We start from the raw sequence: 23,724 nt of genomic DNA, 5'->3' as shown, positions 1-23,724 counted from the left end.
GTGAAGATAAAAGGAGGGACTGATATTAGAGAAATCAACAGGTTTGAACTTCGAAGAGTTGAAGAACTAGAGGCTAAAATGAAATTTTATGGCATGAATAAACCAAAACTCATGTTAGAATTAATATAGTCTATAAAACAAACCTTTGAGCCTATTTCACAAACATCAATGGGATCATTATCTCCACAGCAGTTTGTGCTCTTATCTTTTTGATGGGGATCTTCCCAAGTCTAAAATTTAAAAAAAAAGCAGAAATATAAGTTAAAACTATAATGTATTTTAATCTTTCTACATAATCAAAGTTTCATAGATAACCATAATCCAAAGAAAACATTATCAGAAATTATATAAGCTCAAGGCCAATAGGCCAGTATGTCCCTAAGGATCATAATAATTAAAACAGATTTATAGTATTTCCTCCCTCTGTCTCTCAATTGTCTGCATAACTGCAACTGTACATGGGTGGTATATCCAGACATATTCATCTTTCAAGTTCAGTAAGGAAATAAATTCACATTTACTTTTAGAGTTTCAGTGGATGTTCCCACTATCTACGTCCTTGTTTCTGTGTTTCCACTGACTGTCTCAATTGTGGCTTCCATCATTCATTGCTTCCTTTGACATGGTAACAGCAGAGGGGTCTAAATTACTAAAGGAAACCCAGTTTTCCCTTTATAAATCTAAGGACAAAACACTACTAAAGAAAATAAAAACCTATTTTGTCTCATTCATTCCATTAAAAAATCCTCTATCTGTCAAATCTCAAGGACCTTAATAAAAACATGAAAAGATGTCAATTCTTTAGTTTACTGGCAAGACTATACCCTGTTGGTTACAAAATACATATATGGGAATTTTTATAAATGAAGACCATAATAGAAAATTTCAAGTAAGAGTAAAGATCCGTTAGGCACTATCCCTCCCCAAAGCCTCAGAATTGCCTGATTCTAAATGGAACTGTACAAGTTCTCTAAAATTATTTGCTTTAAATTCAAATTAAAAGGGATATAGAGACTGTCATCCCAAGATTCAGATTAACATTATTATCTAAGATTTCAGATTATCCAAGCTTATTTCCTTTAATTTTATATAGATAATTAAAAATAAACTTATTTACACCTAAGCACTAAAGAAACTCCAATATTTTCCATCTAGTACTAATTATAGTTTATTCAGAAATAACCTGTCCTAACTTTATCTTAAAAAAAAAATGAATAAATAAAGTCCAACAACATTGCACTGCACCAAATACTAATACTACTAAGAAAATGTAAGAATAACCACAATTGTTAATCTTACACACTGGTCATAGGTGACAAACACTTTCTAGCTGATATATACACACACAATATATACATATATACATACATACCACATGAATAATGTACCATAATGAATTTCATTTTATAGATAAGTAAATTGAAACACAGTTTAAACTTGCACAAACTCACGGTTTCTAAATTGTAAAGACTGTATTAGAACTCATGCAATTAATCATTATTTTTTATGTGCAAATTATAACAATTGAATGGCATTTACTTTCAAATATAACACCATCTACTTCGTGGTTCTCTTCTTTTAAATACCTTCTCTTATTCTGAGAATTTCCTACGTAACTTTCCTAAAGAGGTTCTGTTCTTTCCCAGTCTTCCCGTTACTGATTCTTTTTTTCTATTAACAGGCATTCATTCATACAATAAAATATTTGCTGAGTAGCTATTTTTGGACAGTAACAGAGAGGTATAGGAAACTGTCAATACCCTGGCGTGTCACGTTAATAAAATTTGTGACAAATGCTATAAAGGTAATCTTAATGTGCTGTGGAAACCAAGATGGGACACCCATATAATCAGAATCAAGCAACCTAATGAGAATCAGAAAATATTTGAGAGGTTCCTCCTTGCTAATGCAGAAATTCCATCTCATATTTTTCCTTATTCCTACTCTCATTCCCAAGAGAACAAATGTAACAAGCTAGAAGTCCCACTGCCCTAAAGGTAAACATTGAGATTCGACCACAAACTATCTTGACTAAACCATCCAGACCTCTTTCTTCACTATTAAGAATGGCTTAGCTGGGCACGGTGGGTCACACCTGTAATCCCAGCACTTTGGGAGGCTGAGGCTGGCAGATCACGAAATCAGGAGTTCAAGAATAGCCTGACCAACATGGAGAAACCCCATCTCTACAAAAAAAAAAAAAAAAAGACTTAAATAAGAGGATCTTTATATACATCCTGGCCCTAAAATGTTAAGATTTTTAGTGCTCATTCACAATCTGCATGAATGTTACCATTGAACAGGAAGCCCACACACTTAAGACCTACTTGTGACCATTTTGATAAACATTAATTTTTTTTTAAAGTCCTTCCTCACTTAGAGACAAAAACTGTCTTGATAGTCTTTATATTCAACTTGATTGTGGTGGATATTTCTGTTGGTTGGTTGGTTCCTCAGAACTCCAATTTCAACATTACCTAGCAATATAGTTACACGTATGGAGGAATGAAGTACCCAAGTGAAAAACTCTTAACTCTACAATATTGTGAAATTTAGAGCCAATTCTTCATGATTTTCCTTACCAGCAAAAATGCCAGATTGTTTCTCTTTATTTCCAACTTTACATCTACAGGTCTTAGTTTTCACTACAAAAAGAGATAGACACTAAATCACCTCTAATTTAACTTGAAAATACAGTATAATTTCAACAGAAAAGGAAATCTTGAAAAATTAAGCTTTGGGTTTGCCGTCATGTGGAGTCTTAGTACATGTGTAAAACTATTAATAGACAAACAACTAGAAAAGTACAGAAGCTGGAGAAGAAATACCAAGAAGCGGAAGTTCAAAATATTAATAATAGTTTCACAAAAATGACATAAGATTAGCTTCTGGACTTTAGAAATAATTTTGACAACTAAATAAGAAAAGGGAAACCCAACTAAAATGGGCTGAAAACATGAACAGGTAAATAAAAGAAGAGGAAACATGAATAACGTATAAATTTATGAAAAGATAACTAGTCTGATCAGAGAAATACTAGTTAAAATCACAGTAAGATACTATTTCAAAAACTTAAAAATCTCTTAATCTCAAGTATTAGTAAGGATATAGGGTACCTGGAACCCTATATATTGCTGTCAGGAGTATAAATTGTCATAATTCCTTATATAAACAATCTGAAAATACTGAGTAAAGTAAAATGGGTATATAACTCATAGACTAATAGGTATATACCTGTATACACTATCTATACAGAAAAACTTTAGCATAGAAAGACATAAAAGATACAAAAAACCTATCAACAGAAAAATAGTGTTATAGAAAAGATGATTATAAAGCTATGAAAATGAATAAATCAGAATACACATATCACTGTTATACCCTAAAACAAATCCTTCTCATTTTCATGAAGGTTGTTGCGATTATTACCTTACAATCTATAAATATTGGCCAATACATTTGTAATCACCATGGTCCTTAGATCTCCTAAAAAATAGCTGAATCATACAAAGTCATATGCATAGGTGGTCCTTAAGAGTATCTTCCTGATTAACCAGGATTCCTATTACCAAGTCAAAGGAAGAGAGACCTTTGACGTTCCCACTACCTTCTCCTTTTTTTTTTTTTTAAGGTAGGGTTTCACTCTGCCATCCAGGCTGAAGAGTAGTAGTGTGACCACAGCTCAGTGCAACCTTAAACTCCTGGCCTCAAGTGATCCTCCCGTCTTGGCCTCCCAAATAACTGGAATTACAGGGATGAGCCATTATCTATGCTTTCTGAGCTTCAATTTGGAGCAAAAGCCTCTACCAGTGTTTTTATACTAGCAACTAACATCAGTAGCAAGAGTGTCATCATTAAGTTAACATTATTAAGAACTCACTATGGAGCCAAATACCTCTGATCAACTCATTTAATACTTACAATAACCTTGTGGGGTAGGTAGTATGATCATCCAGATAAACAAACAGGCCTAGAGAGATTTAGTCACTTGTCTCAGGTTATAAAGCTAGTAAGTAGTGCTATATATTTGACTGGGGAGGCCAATGAACCAAATGTATAATTAAGTACAAAATAAACATATCAATATTACATTAAGACTGAAGAAATTTTGAATTTAAACTGAATCTACTCTTTTACTATTTTCCAGACAGGTGTTCTAAATATTTACACATTAAAATAACCCATTATATGTGGGCAACATGCATAAACTGGTAGGAAGACGAAGATGACTTTTGCCCGGCCAGGCAAGCCTAAACTTTGAGCAAGGCATTATTAAGAGTGTGGGAGAAGCTATTAAGGCTAACAGTCTAGGCAGCTGAAGGTCTGAATAATGATGGCATACTGATGAATCACAAGCTAAGTGGATAGACTACCACTTAAACAGTATTCTGCTGCTTAAATGTTCTTCCAAGCACACAGTTGGCTTGGTAACTGCTCTGTACAAGTTTCCTGCTGTTAACAAGACAAATTATAGAACAGCAAAAGTATCCACACATGCCTATGAAACAAATGTGACATACATACACAACGCATTCATTAATTTATTGATTTCATAAATATTTATTGATCACCTACTCCATGTCAGGCACTAAGCTGGGTAGTTAGAATATATCAAATAAACAAAAGAGACAGAATCCCTGACCTCATGAAGTCTGCATTCTAGCTGGGAGAAATTAACAATAAACATAATAAACAAATTATACAGCAGGTTATAATTTGGTAGGTGTTATGGAAAAGGGAAATAAAGTATGAGGGGGGAATGGGAGTTGGGTTAAAAGTTTTAAAGGATGGTTGGCAGATACCACAAAGAAGAGCAATTTAAGGAACTTAGGAACAATTTAAGAAAGCAAGCTGTGTGCATACCTGGGAAGGAGTGTTCCAGGGAGAGGACACAGTGAAGGTGAGGGCTTGAGACAGGAGTGTGCTTCGAGCACCAGAGTGCCAGTGTGGAAGTGGAGAAGCGGAAGGCAGAAGGAGAGTTGGAGATGAGATTAAAAAGGTAAATGGGACCAGGGGATGGCTTTCATTTTAACAGGGTCACGTCTGAACATCAACAATCAAGCAAAATAATAATAATAATAATAATTAGGTAAAGCTACCCCTTCCCATAAGCAAGTGGCATGATTTCAGCATTCTTAAAAACATCATTCAATTTATTTTGTTTGATAAACAGCTTATAAGCGATTGATGGTGTATTCTTTCCCTGAAGACTAAACACACACACACGCGCACACACACACACACACACACACACACACACACACACAAACACACACACACGCTCTCTCGCTCTCTTTCTCCAGGATCAGTCAGGTTTTAAAAAAACAGTACAGATCTCTGGATGAAAACAGCACAGAGAATGCAGGTCTATTTCTTCTCTTTCACTTCCATTCTAGCCACAATGGCTTCCTTTTTGATACTCACATATGCTAGGTCTATTTCCATCTCAGGACCTTTACATTTGCTATTTCTTGTTGGACTGCTCCTCCTCTAGATGTCCACACTCCTTGTTCCCTCACTTCCTTTAGGTCTTTACTCAAATAACACCTTCTCACTGAGATCATCTCCCTGTTTAAACTGCAACAATCCTAACACCCACAGCCCCATTCCCTGCTTAATTTTTCTTAGCACCTGACATTTTACTTGGGGTTTATTTTGCTTATTGTCTGTTTATATGACTAGAATAAAAGCTCCAGGGAAATATTTGTCACTTTTTATCACTGTTTTACCTGCAGTACTTACAAGAACACCTTGCAAATATTCAGGCCTTTAATAAATATGTATTGAATGAATGAACAGTTTGGTGAAGGCCTGGTGTGGACACAATGAAGTCAGTTAGAAACACTGAAGAAGACTTTGTGGTGGATAGGAGTGAGAAAGGAGGAATGCTGCAAAATGAGGCTAGAGAAGTAATCAGAGGCAAGATCACGCAGGGTTGAGTAGCAATGTTAAGAATTTTGTATTTTATCTTTTAAGCAACAGGAGACCATTAAAGTATTCTTATACAGGAAAAGCATCTGGAAATTTATGTTTTAAAAATATCAATTTGGATATTGAATGGAGTATGAAACTTAGGTAGGCAATGGTGGATGCAGGGTGAATACTGAATTAGGGGACTGCCACAGTCTAATTCTGTTTTATTAACAGAAGAACTACCCTATCTGCTAGATTAATACCACTGTAGAACATCTCGAAATCCAAACACATCCAGAAGAGCACAAAAATTTGGCAGGGTTTTAAACAGAAAACTACAGAAGCTCCTTTTGGTTTTACCTCCATTCCTCCCATTCTCTCCTTCCCATCAATAAGTTTGCTTTTTAATTTTTTCACAATAAAATAATTTTAAATTAGTAGTCCCTATTATACCACATCATAACCATCGGTTTAGTTGTTGATTGTCCCAATCAGACTATAAATAACTTTAGGGAAAGAGCCATACAATAATAAAAGTACCAGTCTTAATTATTATAATAATAATAATTGATCACTATATGTTACACACTATTCAAATGCAGTAACTCATTTAATCTCAACACAAATATAAAAGGTAGATATTTTATATTCTTTATTTTACAGATGAAGAAAGTGAGGAAAAGTATCTTTCCTAAGGTCACATTACTAAAGTGACAATCTTGCTCCCAAACCCACATTTTTTAGTCACTTACTATGATGTCTTGATCTATACCTGTATCTCATCTGTCTTTATATACTCAACACCTAATATCCAGCCTAGCACATAAATCCTTAGTAAATGTTTAAAGAAATAAACACATGCACTTTAGTTTATTCTCTAGCTGTTCCACTTACTTCTCTGTTTTTGTCTGTTTCTAATTCAATGGCTTCTTCAGCATTCCCCTCATCCACATATCTTCTCCTACAGGCTGCATCCTCTAAGCTTTATAGAACTTTTTTAACCGTTTACTGTTGGGTTAAACAGCGTTATCTATTTAGGTACCTCGAAAGTTAGAAAACCTGCTTTCATGGTTTCCAAAGGCATTCTCATTCTTAGCACATTACTTTAAAAGTGCCCATTTGAACCAAGAATGTATCCATGTGGGTGGTCTAACTGAATCGGAGACAGCCTGACTCTTTAGAAAACAATTTTTAAAAAAAAATTTCCTGTGAATGTTTATTCTACACAGGCAGTTGCTTTTTCGTGTTGGATAAAACAAGACCTCTCTTCTCAGATATTTCCCCAATACCATCTTGAAATTTCATGAAAAATATTAAAATAAATTAAAATATAAAAATTAAATATCCAGAACAGATGGTCTATGGTTTTTATAAACATAAAGGCAGATGGTTCTCTGTGTCCCCAAATCCTAGACTTTTGATTCAGCATATTCTGAGTTTTACTCACTAAATAATCTGGAAGAGTTGCCTCTTCCCGGGAGTGAGGAAACATGAGAGGAAAACAAAAGAGATAACGAAAGGAAGAAAGGCAAGTGGTAAACTGTTATTCTCCAACAGGAATGCTACCTTACCAACATTTAGCTCTTGTTTTCTCTGTTTTCCACTTAAAAATTATTAACTCATAACAGTAAATAATATAAGTTGTGCAATTCAATTCACGAGTTCCAGGAAAAAAGTTAATGATTTAAAACATTCATCTGTTAAAGTTTAAAATAAAAAATTCATGCTATCATATATGAATGTATATAGAAGCATAACTTGTCATGTTCAAAGGAAAGCCTCACTTAAAAGTTTTTCCCTGACACTTAACAGCCAAGATCAGAAAAATAAAAGTATTCAAAATGTCGAATGTGAACATTCTATCTGCCTAACTCCAAGAACCTGAGTATAGACATACATGCAGTTTAAAACAAAAATTTATCGATACACTAAAACTCCACATTAATAAATTCCAAATTTACAAACCTCTCCAAATGACATGTCCTCAGAAACAATTTAAATTCACATAGTTCACAGGATTTACAAGACAATGTTTTCAGAAGACAGAAACGTTTTACCATTATAACAAAAATGTTACCTGAGGGAGGGTACCATAATTCCATATATATCCCTTGTAAGGGAAGATATTCGCCACATAGCGTAGCTTTCCATCCTTTACATATTGTTTAATGGGATTCAGTGGCTCCTCAGTGGCAATCTAAGCAAATCACAGAAGTAAGAAAAAGAGACAGGATGAGAATTAATTCTATATCCAAATTGTATTTTTAAAAATCTGCTATTTTTAGACTAAATATTCATATTCCAACTTAATGATCATATGCACTTTAAAAGAAATTAAGCCAGCTCTTATTACTAATTTATAGTACCATATGAGAAAAACTGCTTGGAAAGGAAACACCAGATTATATATTTAGTCATTCTATTATTTATGTACTCCATTATTTCTAACACAAATAATAAAATGATTGAGATGGCAAGAGGATAAAGATTAATTAACTTGCTTTTTCTTACTAATCTCAGGCTTTATTACCATCAGTCTTATGATAATAAAGCTAATTCAAAGATTCCTACCACATATCCAATAGTGAAACACTGAAAGACTTTCCTCTAAGACTTGGAAAAAGAAAAGAATACCTACTTTTGCTGCTTTTATTCAACATAGTATTGGACATCCTAGCCAGAGTAATTAGGCAAGAGAAAACAATAAAAGGTATCCAAGTAGGAAAGAAAGAGGTGAAATTGTCACAGTTTGCTGATGATATGATCTTATATAGAGAACACTTTACAGACTCCATCAAAAAACATTGGAAATAATATATAATCAACCTAAGTGTCCATCAATAAATGAATGGATAAAGAAAATACGGTAGACATACATAATAAAATAGCAATTGGCCTTAAAAAAAGCAGAAAATTCTGTCATTTGTGGCAACATAGATGAAACTGATGAACATTACAGCAAGTGAAATAAGCCAGGCACAGAAGCACAAATATCTCATGTTCTCACCTGTATATGGAATTTAAAAAATCAAACTCATACAAGCAGAATTATAGTTACAGAGGGTAAGTGTAGGAGGAATAGGGAAATGACAGTCAAAGGATACAAAGTCTCAGACAGGAAGAAAAAGATTTTTTGTTGTTGAGACAACAACACAACTATGAGTACAGTTAATAACGTATGGCACATTTCAAAATTGCTAAGAGTAAATTTCAAATGTTCTCACAACAAAAAATGATATTTTATGTGACAGATATATTATTTAGCTTGATTTAATTATTCCATACTGTATTCGTAAGTCATAATGTCACTTTGTACCCTATAAAAACTTATGATTATAAATTGTCAATTTACAATAAAGTTTAAAAATCATCAAAAAAAGGGATTCTCACCAACTGATTTTATCTCAGAGTTAAGTTTTCTTTCTTTCTTTCTTTTTTTTTTTTTTTTTTTTTTTTGAGATAGAGTTTCACTCTGTCATCCAGGCTGGAGTGCAGTAGCACAATCTCAGCTCAGTGCAACCTCCCCCTCCCGGGTTCAAGCAAATCTCATGCCTCAGTCTCCTGAGTAGCTGGGATTACAGACATCCACCACCACACAAAAATCTGTGCCCAGCTAATTTTTGTATATTTAGTAGACACGGGGTTTTGCCATGTTAGCCAGGCTGGTCTCAAACTCCTGGCCTCAAGTGATCTGCCCACCTTGGCCTCCCAAAGGTCTGGGATTACAGGCATGAGCCACTGTGCCCAGACTCAGTTAGTTTTCTATCAAGTATATTCACATTGCTATTTTTAAAAACTATGCTATATAGGAAACAAACGGAAAAAAAAAAAAAATAACAAGCCATCTTGAATGAAGAAACACTGCTTAAGTTAGGTAGATTCTCACAGATCTTGGATCCTAGACCTAAATGAGGTAGAGAGTAGCAACAATGATGAAACACTACACATGAAACAACACAAAAAGAAGAATCTAATATCTTTATGTTTTCCTATTAAAGTGTTAACCAAAAATACTTCCAGGACCTGGTGACAGTACTGATAATTCTCTTCCAAATATAAATTCTGAAAAATATACACCTATATAATAATACCTAATTTAATTACTTAAAATATTTGTTATCACACCCAAAGTTATAGAAGGATTATAAAACTAAACAAAGTAACATAAATTAAATTTCACCTAGAACTATAAGGAAGCTTACCTAACTGAAGAAAGAACAATAAAATTCTGAAAAGCAAAAGGGAAGTTATTAATAGGTTCAATTCCTAGAAAAATTTTAAAAAAGGGAAAAAAAGCTAGCCAGGAAAACAGCAGATGCTCTGTGATAGTCATAAATTAACCAGGAAATGACTTCTTCCTGGAAGAGTAAAATCTAAAGGAGAAGTGAGTCCTAAGAAATTAAAATTGCCATCAGCCCCAAATAAATGTTTCAGTTACATCTATGAACCTAATATATCTCAGAATCTACATAAATAAGCTTTGAAAGTATTTGCCATTTTCAAAGGGGAAAAAAAGGAAAATTAATACATGTATAACAAACTGAGGGGCAAATGTGAAACACTCTCTATAAAACCATAATGTATATACTTGCCTTTGAGTATTTTTCTCAACTATCCCAAATTCAAAACATTATGCCAAACAACTTGCAACAAAGTTTTATATCATTATAATCATTTCGGTTTTATATTAATAAAATATATTGGGTACCTCCATTTTAGCATTTGTCCACCGAGGTATTTCTACAATCATATTAAATAGATTCTGCAGTTAAAAACAAAATAAAGAAAGAACATTAAAATTTTTACCTTTTGTTCATTATATCCTTTACACAAACGCTTTAGATGTTTTACACACACACACACACACACACACACACACACACACACACACACACAATGTTTAGAGTCTGCATCCTACCTCTACCTACGCCTTAAATTTTTTCTAAAAATTAGAGTTGTTTAAAACACAGCCAAATTTAGGCTACCATATCACTTGAGCACTAATACACAGTGTCAGCAGTTGCAAGTCTGAGAACACCTTTGATGTGTAGGGACAAAACTAGAATGGAGTCAAGAAATGTGTTTCAATTTTTATTTTCCAACTAAAATAGAAGTAGAGAACTAGTCCCTCATGTAAGGATTCAGTCTCACTTTTCCAATCTGTAAAGTAAGTGTGATAATCTCTATTCCACTCATCACACAAGGTTGTTAGGAAGATCAATGAAAATATACAGAAAATTATGAAATAAAATATATTTTAAAATGATAAAACAATAATTAAATCCAAGTTACAATCACAGTGTAAAACTAAAGACATAAGGACAGGCTATTATAGAGTTCACAAAGAGCTACACTAAATATTCTAGACTTAGCTTGCATATCTAGTGAGTTCAGATTCCCTAAAGTTATAAACTGCCTATGGCTTCACTGTTTTTTGTATTTTGTTGTTGTTGTTGTTGTTGTTGTTTTGTTTTAATTTCTGAACTTTGTAGAATGCTTACACCTAAGGAGACCCTAGGTCAATGATGAGTAAAAATAATTTCCTACAGTTTGCCTTCCAAAGAGAAAGTCTTAAGGTTAAAGTGATTTGCACACCATTTTGACATCAATACATCAATAACTAACAATTTATCAGGGAAACAACCGTGGCTTAAAACACTGTACTCCAAGTGTAGCCAAGGACCAGGGCCAGTCTGCAAACTGATTGTTACTGGCTCATTTAGAAACATTTGTAGCAATTTAAAGAGCAATTTTTATACCTGTGGAATCTAATAATCAAAAGTTGGAAACTGAATTACACTTTTCTAATAATTCATCTTGATTATATTTTTTAAAGTATCAGTTCATAACCAATTAGAAATAAATCAGCCAAAAAACTAGTCCTTCATACCAAATCATTTGAGAAGCAGTAATTTAACATACTTATTTTCAATCATGCCACACATTAATACCACCTAACCAGCTTCAACCAATTAAAAAAAAAAAAAGATTCCCAGAGCCCCATCTCTCATCTACCTGAATTAAATTGCTCTGGGTGGAGCAAGGGCAACTGCTTATTTTTATAGGCTTTGCAAACAATTTTAATATGCAGGCAGAGCTGGACTAAAGCATTGCTCAACAGTATCACAGAGGTTTTCTAGTGTAACATAGAATGCTCTTATTTCAAAGAATGCTATTTACACAATGAAATGTAGATATATGCTGAGCCATAAAAATGATGATTTATATTAAGTTTTTCTACATAAGACTAAAGGTAACAAATAGCAAAACTGCAAGCCCATAATGAGATAAACAACAAAGCTGAGAATGAATTCTCAATAACTGCTCCTTAGAAGTATGTCCCATACCTATCTCAGCAACCTTACACACAGTCCTGCTGTTGTATTTCATTTTCGATGCTCTTTCATGAGGTACCCCTGCACCTGTTTAAATACGTCTAAAGTAGCTGTTAAAAAGAAATACCGAAGTAAATGGCAGATGTTCACATAATTTATTCATCCCTAAAGCCTGGCTATAAGAGAATAAATGCCTACAGATGAATACTCAGAGGTGACCAAAAATACCAAACTGGTGACAATCGTTTTTACACAATGACACCTACCAAAACCATTCACAGACACTTATCTTAGGCCAAATGAACAATAAAAAAGGTTTGAATTTTAAGCCTGCAAAGCACACTCTCCCTCTTCATTTGTTCCTAATCACTAACAGCTTATTTCCAACCTTTGTCCTGTAATTTTTTAAAGCCAATGTTAGCCTGGTTTTCGATAGATTAACGTTAATTATAAACCAACAATGGTCTGCCAAAATTTATATGAAAATAAAAAAGATAAAAGAAGCACAAGTCAAATCAGAAAGTTGTGTATGTAGCAATAACTTAACTACTTTGGTCTTTTTCTTTCTCTCCAATTTTTCCTTGCATTTTTGTTGCAGAAATCAAAACAGAAAAACTAATAACACATATGAAAAAGCTTTCAGTATATTTTATATACATGGGGAAAAGACAGGAAGAAATCATTCCTTTCTTCTCTAATCCTGAAAATTTCAAATAAACTCAAATCAGACAGTCTCTAACATAAAAACTGTATTCTTTTTTTGTTTGAGACAGAGCCTCGCTCTTGTCTCCTGGGCTAGAGTGCAATAATGTGATCTCTGCTCACTGCAACCTCTGCCTCCCAGGTTCAAGCAATTCTAATGCCTCAGCCTCCCGAGTAGCTGGGACGACAGGGTGTGTGCCACCACATCCGGCTAATTTTTGGATTTTTTTTTTTAGTAGAGATAGGGCTTTACCATGTTGGCAGGATGGTCTCGATCTCTTGACCTCATGATCTGCCCACCTCGGCCTCCCAAAGTGCTGGAATTACAGGCATGAACCAAGGCGCCCAGCCCTGGGCTCAGAATATGTTATTCCCACTAATGTATTTCATTAACCCGAAATAACTGTTTGAGGTTAATACACTAAGTCCCAGGGGATCTCTATAAACCCTTGTTCACTCAATGCAGTGGTTCCCAAAATTCATGTTTAGGATGTAGCTAGAATACTTGTTAAATACCTAGAATAACCAGGCCCTATGAAGCAGAGAATCTGATTTAGTAAATATGAGATGGGGCACAGAATATTAATTTTTAACAAGCACTCTAAGTGGTTCCAGGGTAGATGGTTCAAGAACCATTTTGACAAACACCAGTTTAGAAAAATAGAAGATGAATAGCAGGCAAATGTTGTAGGAATTTAAAAGCCCACACAGGTATGTTTGGAAGTAGATTCAAACGCTGGAGCTGTAAGTTTCAGTTGGGTAGAGAATAAATGGAAATGAAGCTGGAAAGGTAAAAGAAGACAGGAAGGCAGCAGGAAAAGCTGCCTGGCATCAGAATCAGAAGGATGAAAGGACACTTGTAGGAGGAGATGGAATGACAGACATCAATCAAATGTTCTAGTCCTAAGTCAAGAACTATTAAAGGTTTCACAGCCACATATATTTATTTAGATACATTTAGAGTATATATTCATTTTATATTTAGACTACATTTATTTTAGCATATAGTTGGTATAAGTGTTTTTCTTCTCTACTCTGAAGAGATTATTGTTCTTGGATTCTAAAAGAGCCTCTCAAATCATCTTCTCTCTTATAATAACTTAAAGTGAAATACTTCATTTATAATGAAGTACATTTACTTTAGATCATCTCCCATGATCATTAAATTACTACTAAAATCTAGGTTCCTGTGCTAATTCTCTCAGGTTTTCAAGTTGTAAAATAAAGCGATCATGAAATAACTAGAACAGTCAAGTTCATAGAGACAGAAAGTAGAATAGTGGTTACCAGAGCCTTGGGGAAGGGGGGAAATGAGGAGTTGTTGAGTTTCAGTTTGGGATGATGAAAAAGTTCTGGAGATGGATGGTGATGAGGATTCCACAACAATGTGAAAGAACTTAATGCCACTGAACTGTACTTTTAAAAAGCTAAAATGAATGTTATGAATATTTTACCACAATTAAAAAAAAATTAAATGGCAATAGCTGCCCTAGCTGCCCCAAAGAAAAACATCAGAATGCATATGAAAGTCTTGCAGGGGTAAAAACCCTAGTATCACTTTACAAATGCAAACTATCAGCAAGGTCTTTAACAGACAATAAAAGTGATTCAGAAAAATGAAAACCTTTGGATATACCTCATTTTCATCAGTTTGTGCTTTCTTTGTAGGAACGCCATTTTCCTATAAAAGACAAGATGGTGTTTATGATTGCAATATTTCATGAAAGAATACAGTGGCACTGCTTAGCAATAAAAATATGACATTCTATACAAGGATTTGTCCAAAAATCTGAGTCAACAGAGAACCTACCAAATGCCCACTTTGTTTTTCCCTGACCATTTGCATCCCCAGAATAGAGCATCGAAGTGTTTCCTAAAATAAATGATCAGAAAAGCTAAATCTCTTTCAACTATATTTACTCAGTTTTTATAAAATAAGTCTTTAAAGAAAGACTGGTAGTTTCCAGTGACTACGCTTAAAACAGTCATTTCATTATTGAAATGAAGCCCTGGGGAGCATGACTAACAAGCCGTGAAAGTACTCAGCTGCACCTCCTGCCTGTGAATTCTACCAAGGTGTGATTACTATGCCTCCACGGAGCACTTTTTTCTCTTTTTCTCTTTTCCCATTACACCAAGCACTATTAAATTAAAACTGACTTCACGGTGGGTTGAGGAGAAAAATTATGCCATTCACAAGTGCTCAACCAGTATGTGTAGCGTTCACACACCAAAATAACTACTAATGAAGAAAACAAAACAAACAGAAAAATAATTATTCTAAATCAGCCCTGAAACATTACTTTTGTTCTTAATACACCACATCCCAAAGCACAAAGCAGGAGTTTTAATCACTACTGACTGAGATCTAGAGAAACCTGTTTACACAACCACCATGGGTATCTATTTCTCTATCTCCAGAATTCACTGGCATATCCTATTGTATTTGCCAGCCCTGTTGTCAATTTTGCCTAATCCCAAATTTCATATTCCCCAAAACCCATCCTCCTTAGACAAAATGTTACTCTCACTGACATGTTTCTAGCTTACTCCCTTTTCCACCTCCACCTCTACTACACGATTCTCAAAAAAATACAGTTTTATTATTATTGTTGTTGTGATGAGGTGTACAGATTTTGTTACAGCATATCCCTGACAACACTACCCACCAGTCACATTTTATCTTACATCTCCCTGTTGTATTCGTATATCACTTAACATTATCTCACTGACTTGTTTTATGATTATCTCCTCCAACTCCATTAAGATAGACGTAGAGTGAAAACTACATCTATCTTACTACACCCACAGTGCCTAGAACAGTGCCAGGCTCGTAATAGGCACTCAATGACTATTGACTGAATGAATAAATTAATGAATAAGTGAATGCATGCACTTTTGGCCAAAAGCAAAGAAAGGTGTTGGGAGACATGAGATTCTTAGGTTTAAAAGTTCAGTAGCCAAAACAAAACACAGGGACACATATGCACACACACTCTCACACACTCACATGGATACACACAGTAACACAGAGTTCTTTTTGCCTCTGGTTTCCTTCTATTGTCCTGGAGTTGCACACTTAAAAAGTAATGAGCAGAAGGCATTACACAAGAGAAGTGAGGAGTACACACTCTGGAGTTAGAGCACCTAAATCCAATACCACCTCCAAAACACACTAGATTTGTGATGATGGGCAAGGTTCTTAGCCTTGTTAACAAAATAAGGGTAATAGTAGTAGTGCCAGAAGAATTGAGATAAGCATGTCAAGCAGGGAACACAGTGCCTGGCTAAGCACCACAAGCACTTAATAAATCCTTCATATTATTCTACTAGCAGTTCCTTATTCTGAAGAGCTGGGAAGCAGCATGAATCCTCCTTCACATCCCATAACCTCACTATGATGCATGATATTCAGCCTCTGAGGTAACACCAGGGTCAAACGACCCTTGCATCTGAAGCAGCCTCCTCACTTCTTCACTTGCCTCGGCCCCTACATTGATCTCCTCACATCCCACAACACCCAACCCCATTAACCAGTTCCATATAATTTCAACTGGGAATGTGGTCCCGGTTATTTACTTAATAGCTGTCTCCCCTTAAAAAAATTGGTAATTCATCACTTGGATTTTAAGGAAATAACTTACAACTTAATGATGATCATGAATATCCACTACCAGATATGCCATCTTACCAACTAATCAGGAGAGAGCTTAAAATACCCCAATGATTTCGAGGCCCAAATCAATGATTTTGATTTGATAGCATCAGTTCTCCTGGGACCTTTCACACCCTGACAACTGTCAAGTGATTTTCAGTTCTCAGAGAAGAGCTATTCAGACACCATCATTTTTACCCCTGCTTTATTTATCTAGCACCTGTTTCACAGAGTGGTTAAAGACCATGAGTTTTGTGGTCAGAAATACTAATTTAAAAACTGGCTCTGGCACTTACCAGATCTTAGACAAGTCAATGAAAATGCCTTGAGCCTCAGTGTCCTTGGAGAAGGTAAAAGCAATTCGTAACAATTAAGTAAAATTATGTTCACATAGTGGCTAGCAAATAAAAAATAATCCACAAATGTTAGCTAATTATTATTGTAAATAAACCTCTTGTTAACTTTCTAAATTACTACTCTTAAATCTTTATTTCCTACCAAATTCTAAGTTTTATGGACCAGTAACATCCCTTCCTACCAATTCCTCATGGAAGAATCCTATTCTCATACAAATTTTAATTCATATATGAGGCTTACGACCCTGTTATAATAACTCCTGTTTGTCCTCCTGACTTCCAACATTTTTTCCTTTCAAGGTGCTTCCAAAAAACATCTTATGGTGATACTAAAAGTACACATTTTCATTCCCAAAACAAGTAAAAACAATACCTCTTTGGAGTTCACCTTCAGAGGAATATCATGAAAAGGGGAAATGTAGTGACCAGTTTCATTCTCTGCAAAGAAAAAAAAAAAAAAAAACAAAACAAACAGAATTAAAGCAACAGACACGTTGTTCTTTACAGCAATAATATCTTTATCAACTTTTAAACTTACCTGCTTTTTTCAAAGCTAACTTTAACTCCCAACTTAAAGTTGATTCAACTTTTAAAACCTGCCACAATCTAAGGACCAAGAAGAAATATATACCAACTAAACCGTATTTGGGTTGCTGAAATCATTTACTTATCCCTGTGGCTTAACATATCCAAAGCAGAAAATACATACGATACACTAAAACCCAAAATTTACAAAATAAAATAAAATAAAATAAAAAGAACCTCACTTTTGAAAAACAGACTCATCGAGAGAGAGATCCAAGATGGCTGATCACTAGCAGCTCGGGATTGCAGCTCCCACTGAAAGAGCAGAGAACGAGAGGACACCACACTTTCAGATCAATTTTTGTTGCTCACACACCAGGAGATTCCCAGCGGAGGAGCCCCACGTGTCACCAGCGTGACTCTTGAGGCCAGTGAGGCGGTTTTGCCGCTGCCTTGGTGTGGCGGTTCTTGGTGCAGAGTCAGAAAAGCACCATCAATCTTAAAGCCGCTGTTTTGGCCGGAGCAGTGGGTTGCTCAGATTCTAGCGCCGGGAATCAACAAGTTGGACATCCATTCAGAAACCCAACTATAAAGACGGTAATTATAAAGACCACAGATCGATAAATTTATAATGAAGGGAAGAAACCAGCCTAAAAAGGCTGAGAATACCCAAAATCAGAATGCCTCTCCCTCTACAGGGGATCACAGTTCCTCATTGGAAACAGAACTAGGCCTGATGGAGAAAGACTGTGTTCCATTAGCAGTAGCTGTCTTTAAAAAGTGGATGATAAGAAACTTCTGGGAATTAAAAGAACTTGTTTTAACCCAATGCAAAGAAACCAAGAACTTTGAAAAAAGGTTTGAAGAAATGTTAACAATAACACACAATTTAGAGAGGAATATAAGTGAATTAATGGAGCTGAAAAATACAACACGAGAACTTCGCGAACTATGCACAAGTTTTAACAGCCGAATTGATCAAGCAGAAGAAAAGATATCAGAGGTCGAAGACCAACTTCATGAAATAAAACAAAAAGACAAGATTAGAGAAAAAAGGATAAAAAAGAACGAGCAAAGTCTCCAAGAAATATGGGACTATGTGAAAAGACCTAATCTACGTTTGATAGGTGTACCTGAATGTGACGAAGAGAATCAATCCAAGCTGGAAAATATGCTTCAGGATATTATTCAGGAAAACTTTCCCAACCTAGCAAGGCAGGACAATATTCAACTCCAGGAAATACAGAGAACACCACAAAAATATTCCTCAAGAAGACCAACCTCAAGGCACATAATCGCCAGATTCACCAGGGTTGAAATGAAAGAGAAAATACTGAGGGCAGCCAGAGAGAAAGGTCAGGTCACCCATAAAGGGAAGCCCATCAGACTCACAGCAGATCTCTCAGCAGAAACCCTACAAGCCAGAAGAGAGTGGGGGCCAATATTCAACATCCTTAAAGAAAAGAACTTTCAACCCAGAATTTTACAACCAGCCAAACTAAGCTTCATAAGCGAAGGAAAAATAAAATATTTTGTGAACAAGCAGGCACTCAGAGATTTCATCACCACCAGCCCTGCTTTACAAGAGCTTCTGAAAGAACCACTACAAATAGAAAGGAACAACCAGTATCAGCCTTTCTAAAAAATACCAAAAAATAAAGAACATCAACATAATTAAGAAATTGCATCAACTAATGGGTAAAACAGCCAGCTAACATTAAATGACAGTATTAAACACACATATATTGTTATTAATTTTAAATTTAAATCGACTAAATCCCCCAATCCAAAGACACAGACAGGCAAAAAAAACCAAGACCCATTGGTATGCTACATCCAGATCCATCTCACATATAAGGATACATAAAGACTCAAAACAAAGGGATGGTGAAAAATTTACCAACCAAATGGAGAGCTAAAATAAATAAATAGAAAGCAGGAGTTGCAATTTTTGCTGATAAAATAGATTTCAAAGCAACAAAGATCAAAAGAAGCAAAGAAGGATATTACATAAAGATAAAAGGATCAATGTAACAAGAAAAGCTAAAGATCCTAAATGTATATGCACCCAATACAGGAATACCCAGATATATAAGACTTACAAAGAGACTTGGACCCCCACACAATAATAGCGGGAGACTTCAACATCAATATTAGATAGATCAATGAGACAGAATGTTAACATCGATATCTAGGACTTGAACTCAGATCTGGAACAAGTAGACTTAATTAACATTCATAGAACTCTCCACTTTAAATACACAAAATATACACTCTTATCAGTACTACATCACACGTATTTACAGGTTTAAATGAAATATTGGTTGGCTGCTTGTTAATTATTTTATTCCCTCATTATTTTTTATTTTTTTTTATTTTATTTATTTTTTTATTTTATTTTATTTTATTTTTTTATGTCTCTATTATTAAACACAATTACAGGCATACCCAGTTTTAGACTGCATTCTAGCCCGGGCAATAAAGCAACACCCCTGTTCTCTCTCCCGCCTCTTCCTCTTCCTCTTTCTTCCTTTCCTTTATTCTTTTTCTTTTTTTTTTTTTTAATTCTTTTTCTTTCTTTAAAAAACAAAAAAGAAAAGAAAAACATTCATTAAGTGAATTATATTAAAACTGATTTCAATTTCCCTTGGGAAAACCTAATAATAGTATTCCCAATTTCCATCTACTATCCATAGGAAAAAACGTCCAAAGGTCCTATTCAATTAAAAGAAAAGAAACATTGTTTCCATTCAATGTGGTAAGGATGTTAACACTAAAGTAAGCTTAGAACAAAAACAAACTTCAATAACAGAAACTATCCTATCTTAATGAGTATTTTAAATACTTTCAAAAGTATGTATTATTTATATAAACGCAATCCCTTTTAAATAAATACAATGTACTTTTACTGGAATACATCTGTTTCTAAAAGCTAAGCTTAATATTAATAGAGCCCTAAAAATTTTTCACTTTGTAATTTCCTAAATCAGGGTGTTCTACTTCCGGCCTGCTACCTCTTTGGCATAATTTTCAAATTCAGATTTCAAGAACATTTTAATAAAATAAAACAAAGACTGGCTACATCCCAATAGCAATGAGCACACAGGCAAGGACATCTTGGTTTTTTTCTTTCCTTTTTTTTTTGAGGCAAGATCTGGAGTGCAGTGGCATGACCATGGCTCACTGCAGCCTGAATCTCCTGGTCTCAAGCTAGTCTCCCACCTCAAGCCTCCTGAGTAGCTGGGACTACAGGCATGCACCACCACATCCAGCTAGGTTTTAAATATTTTGTACAGACAGGGTCTTGCTACGTTATCCAGGCTTGTCTCAAAGTCTTGAGCTCAAGCAATCCACCCACCTTGGGCCTCCCAAAGTGTTGGGATTACAGGTGTGAGCCACCGCACCTGGCCCATATTTTGGTTTTGAAATGCCATTCTCCAATAATAGGAACTAGGTCTCCTTGAAAAAGGCCTGATTTTAATGCAGGAGCAAAGAATACACAAGAGCTAGGAACATCTTGTTGGGTCAGAAGGCAACCAAGTGCTCAAAAATCAAAAGATTGGCGGTATGGTAAAGGGAAATGTGAACCAATCTGAAAAAGCTTCCAAAGACCAAAGCTGGAACAATTTGAGCAACAAAATATAAAATAAATATACATGAATCCACACGAATACAAACAAATGATAAAATAAATAAATGAGAGAGAAGAAACAAATCCAAGATTGAGAAACTGTAACAGATTGGAAGACACTAAGGAAACATGATGACTAAATGCAGTCTGGTATGCTGAACCAGATCCTGGAACAGAAAAATGACATTAGTGGAAAAACTAGTGAAATCCAAATACAATCTAGTTTAGCTAAAAGTTTAGTTAAGGGCATGTGCCAATGTCAGTCTCTTAGTTTACAATGGCAATGTAAACTAAATTTACAGTGGCAATGGTAAATGATGTTAAGATGATACTATTAGGGAAAAACTGGGTGAGGGGTATGCTGGAATCTGGCACTAACTTTGCAGCTTAAGTCAATCTAAAATTATTTCAAAATGAAAAGTTTATTAAACAACAACAACAACAAAATAAGCCTTGGCATTTGTCCAATAAAAATAGAGGCAGATAACTTTAACAATGAAGTTGTTAATTCCCACCAATATTTTATTTCCCCCTACCATGCTGTATGCTTTACCTTAGCACTTATCACTAGAATTAAGTGCTGCAGTTTTGGTAGTTGTTCATTTTTGTTTGTGCTTTCTACTGGATCTCCAACATGTAGAAAAGTACCTGGCACTTAATAAGCATCCAATATATATTTGCTGAGCAAGTATGTGTTAGATAAATATTTCTATTACTTTTCTAAATGTAATAGATACCAAAGTCGGCCACTTTATTTTTCCCTTTAAACTGTTAACATAATTTTTATTTCCCCACCTTAGCAACAAGGTAATTCCTGAAGAACGTGTGCACAAAGCAGGGATAAAAATGAGAAAGAGCACACAAATGGCGAAGCACATACAATTCTGGCTATAACCTATAAATCTCTTTTCATCAGTTAAAAGGATGCACCTTAAAAAAAAAAAAAGTTCTCTTTGATATATTACATCAGACTTTTCTGCCTGATTTTCAAAGTTATCTATGATCAACACAAGAACACAAAAAACAAAATTACCAATTTTTACATGTTTATTTTTTTAAACATAATAGATACCAAAGTGGGCCATATTTACATATTTTTCATTAAAATAAAATATGGTGATGGGGACTGAAAATGGTGCACTTGCTTTGGAAAACAGTTTGGTAGTTTCGTGTAAAGATATAATTAGCCTGTAACCCAGAAATCCCACTTAAGTATTCAACTGAGAAATAAAAACATGTTCACCCAAAAATCTGTAAATGTTTATAGTGTGACATGGTAAAAGCCCCATAAAACTGCATACCTCAACCATACCTCGGCTTTCTGTTGAAACTGCTCTCTGTAACCACTTTATTCAAAATCACCAAAAACTGTAAACAACCCAATGTACAACTAGTAAATGGACAAAAACTATGTTACATTCATATAATATCTTTTAATTAATGGTTTATTAATTACTCCACAAAAACGAATGCACTATTGATACACACAATAAAATGGATGCATCTAAATACATTATATCAAGTGAAAGAAGCTCAACTCAATTCCACTTACATGACATTCTGGAAAAGGCAAAACTATAAGATAAAGAGCAGATCAGTGGTTGGTTGCCAGGGTCTGAGGGTAAAAAGTAGGCTGACTCTAAAGGAGGCCACAAAAATTTTTTTCTGGAGGGACAGACCTACTCTGTACTTTGACTGTGATGCTCTTTACACAAATCTATGCTTCTGTGAAAACTCAGAAGTGTTCACAAAAAAAGTAAAATTTACTGTATGTAATTTTAAAAATAAATATGGAGCTGAAAGACAACTAGAAGGATGTTAAGAAAGACATACACAGCCTTCTGCATCTGCAGATTCAAACAATCACAGATAAAAAATATTCTGAATTTTTCTTTAAATAATAAACATAATACAAATAAAACAATACAATATAACAACTATTTACATAGCATTACAAGGTATCAGATATTGTAAGTAATCCAAAGAGGATTTAAAGTAGAGAGGAGGGCTTCTTTTGGCTTCTTTCCGCCCTCCTTCATCCATCAGGGAAAAAAAAAAAAACAGGAGTGCATAGGTCATATGTAAATACAACATCATTTCTATATCAGGAACTGGAACATCTGCAAATTTTGGTATCCATGGATGTTCTAGAACCAATCCCCTGCAAATAGAGGGACAACTATTATGTATAAATGGAAGCCCTTGTTCCAAGAACAATCATCAATCTGTGATTGTCCTCTCTTCGAGTCACCAGAGTAAAAAAGGTAGAATTCTGAAAAGAAAAAAATACAATCCCTTTAACAGATTACTTCGATTGTTCATTTGGGACCTGTCATTGTGATGGAAATTAACAATAATTTCAGCTCTAAGAATCCAGGAAGTAACACAAACAAGAGAAGTTTGTTATCATGGGGGAAAAGAAACTTGACAGAAAAGCTAGGCTGCCTTTGTCACTGAGAGTTAATAAGTCTAGGACACTGGTTTGGTGTTAAATTTCCCTAAAGATCCAATGCTCTTGTTAACTGTGGACAAGCCCAGTAAACTTATTAAGATGTCAGATCACACACACACACACACACACACACACACACACACACACACACACAC

General features: G+C 34.8%; 1 protein-coding gene across 3 annotated transcripts in view; it reads right to left on the bottom strand.

Annotated features, from left to right (window-relative positions):
• Window positions 1-23,724, bottom strand: part of PPA2 (inorganic pyrophosphatase 2) — a 106,963-nt gene that overhangs the window by 72,185 nt on the left and 11,054 nt on the right. For 2 of the 3 annotated variants that reach the window (XR_004261731.1, XM_032254873.1), the window contains exons 2-6: window positions 17,335-17,399; window positions 14,587-14,631; window positions 10,622-10,675; window positions 7,991-8,110; window positions 144-230 (exon numbers count right to left, since the gene is read on the bottom strand). Coding sequence is in view for 2 of the 3 variants with exons in the window: in XM_032254873.1 (XP_032110764.1) it covers window positions 144-230; window positions 7,991-8,110; window positions 10,622-10,675; window positions 14,587-14,631; window positions 17,335-17,399 (371 nt within the window). In the remaining variant the exon portion in view is untranslated. The remainder of the gene's footprint in view (window positions 1-143; window positions 231-7,990; window positions 8,111-10,621; window positions 10,676-14,586; window positions 14,632-17,334; window positions 17,400-23,724) is intronic. The other variant, XM_032254874.1, reaches the window with a different exon arrangement.

Source organism: Sapajus apella, unplaced genomic scaffold, assembly GCF_009761245.1.
Source record: "Sapajus apella isolate SASKATOON/1434 unplaced genomic scaffold, GSC_monkey_1.0 scaffold87, whole genome shotgun sequence".
Lineage (NCBI taxonomy): Eukaryota > Metazoa > Chordata > Mammalia > Primates > Cebidae > Sapajus > Sapajus apella.
The sequence above is the reverse complement of the archived record's forward strand: the minus strand, read 5'-3'. Positions and strand labels throughout refer to the sequence as shown.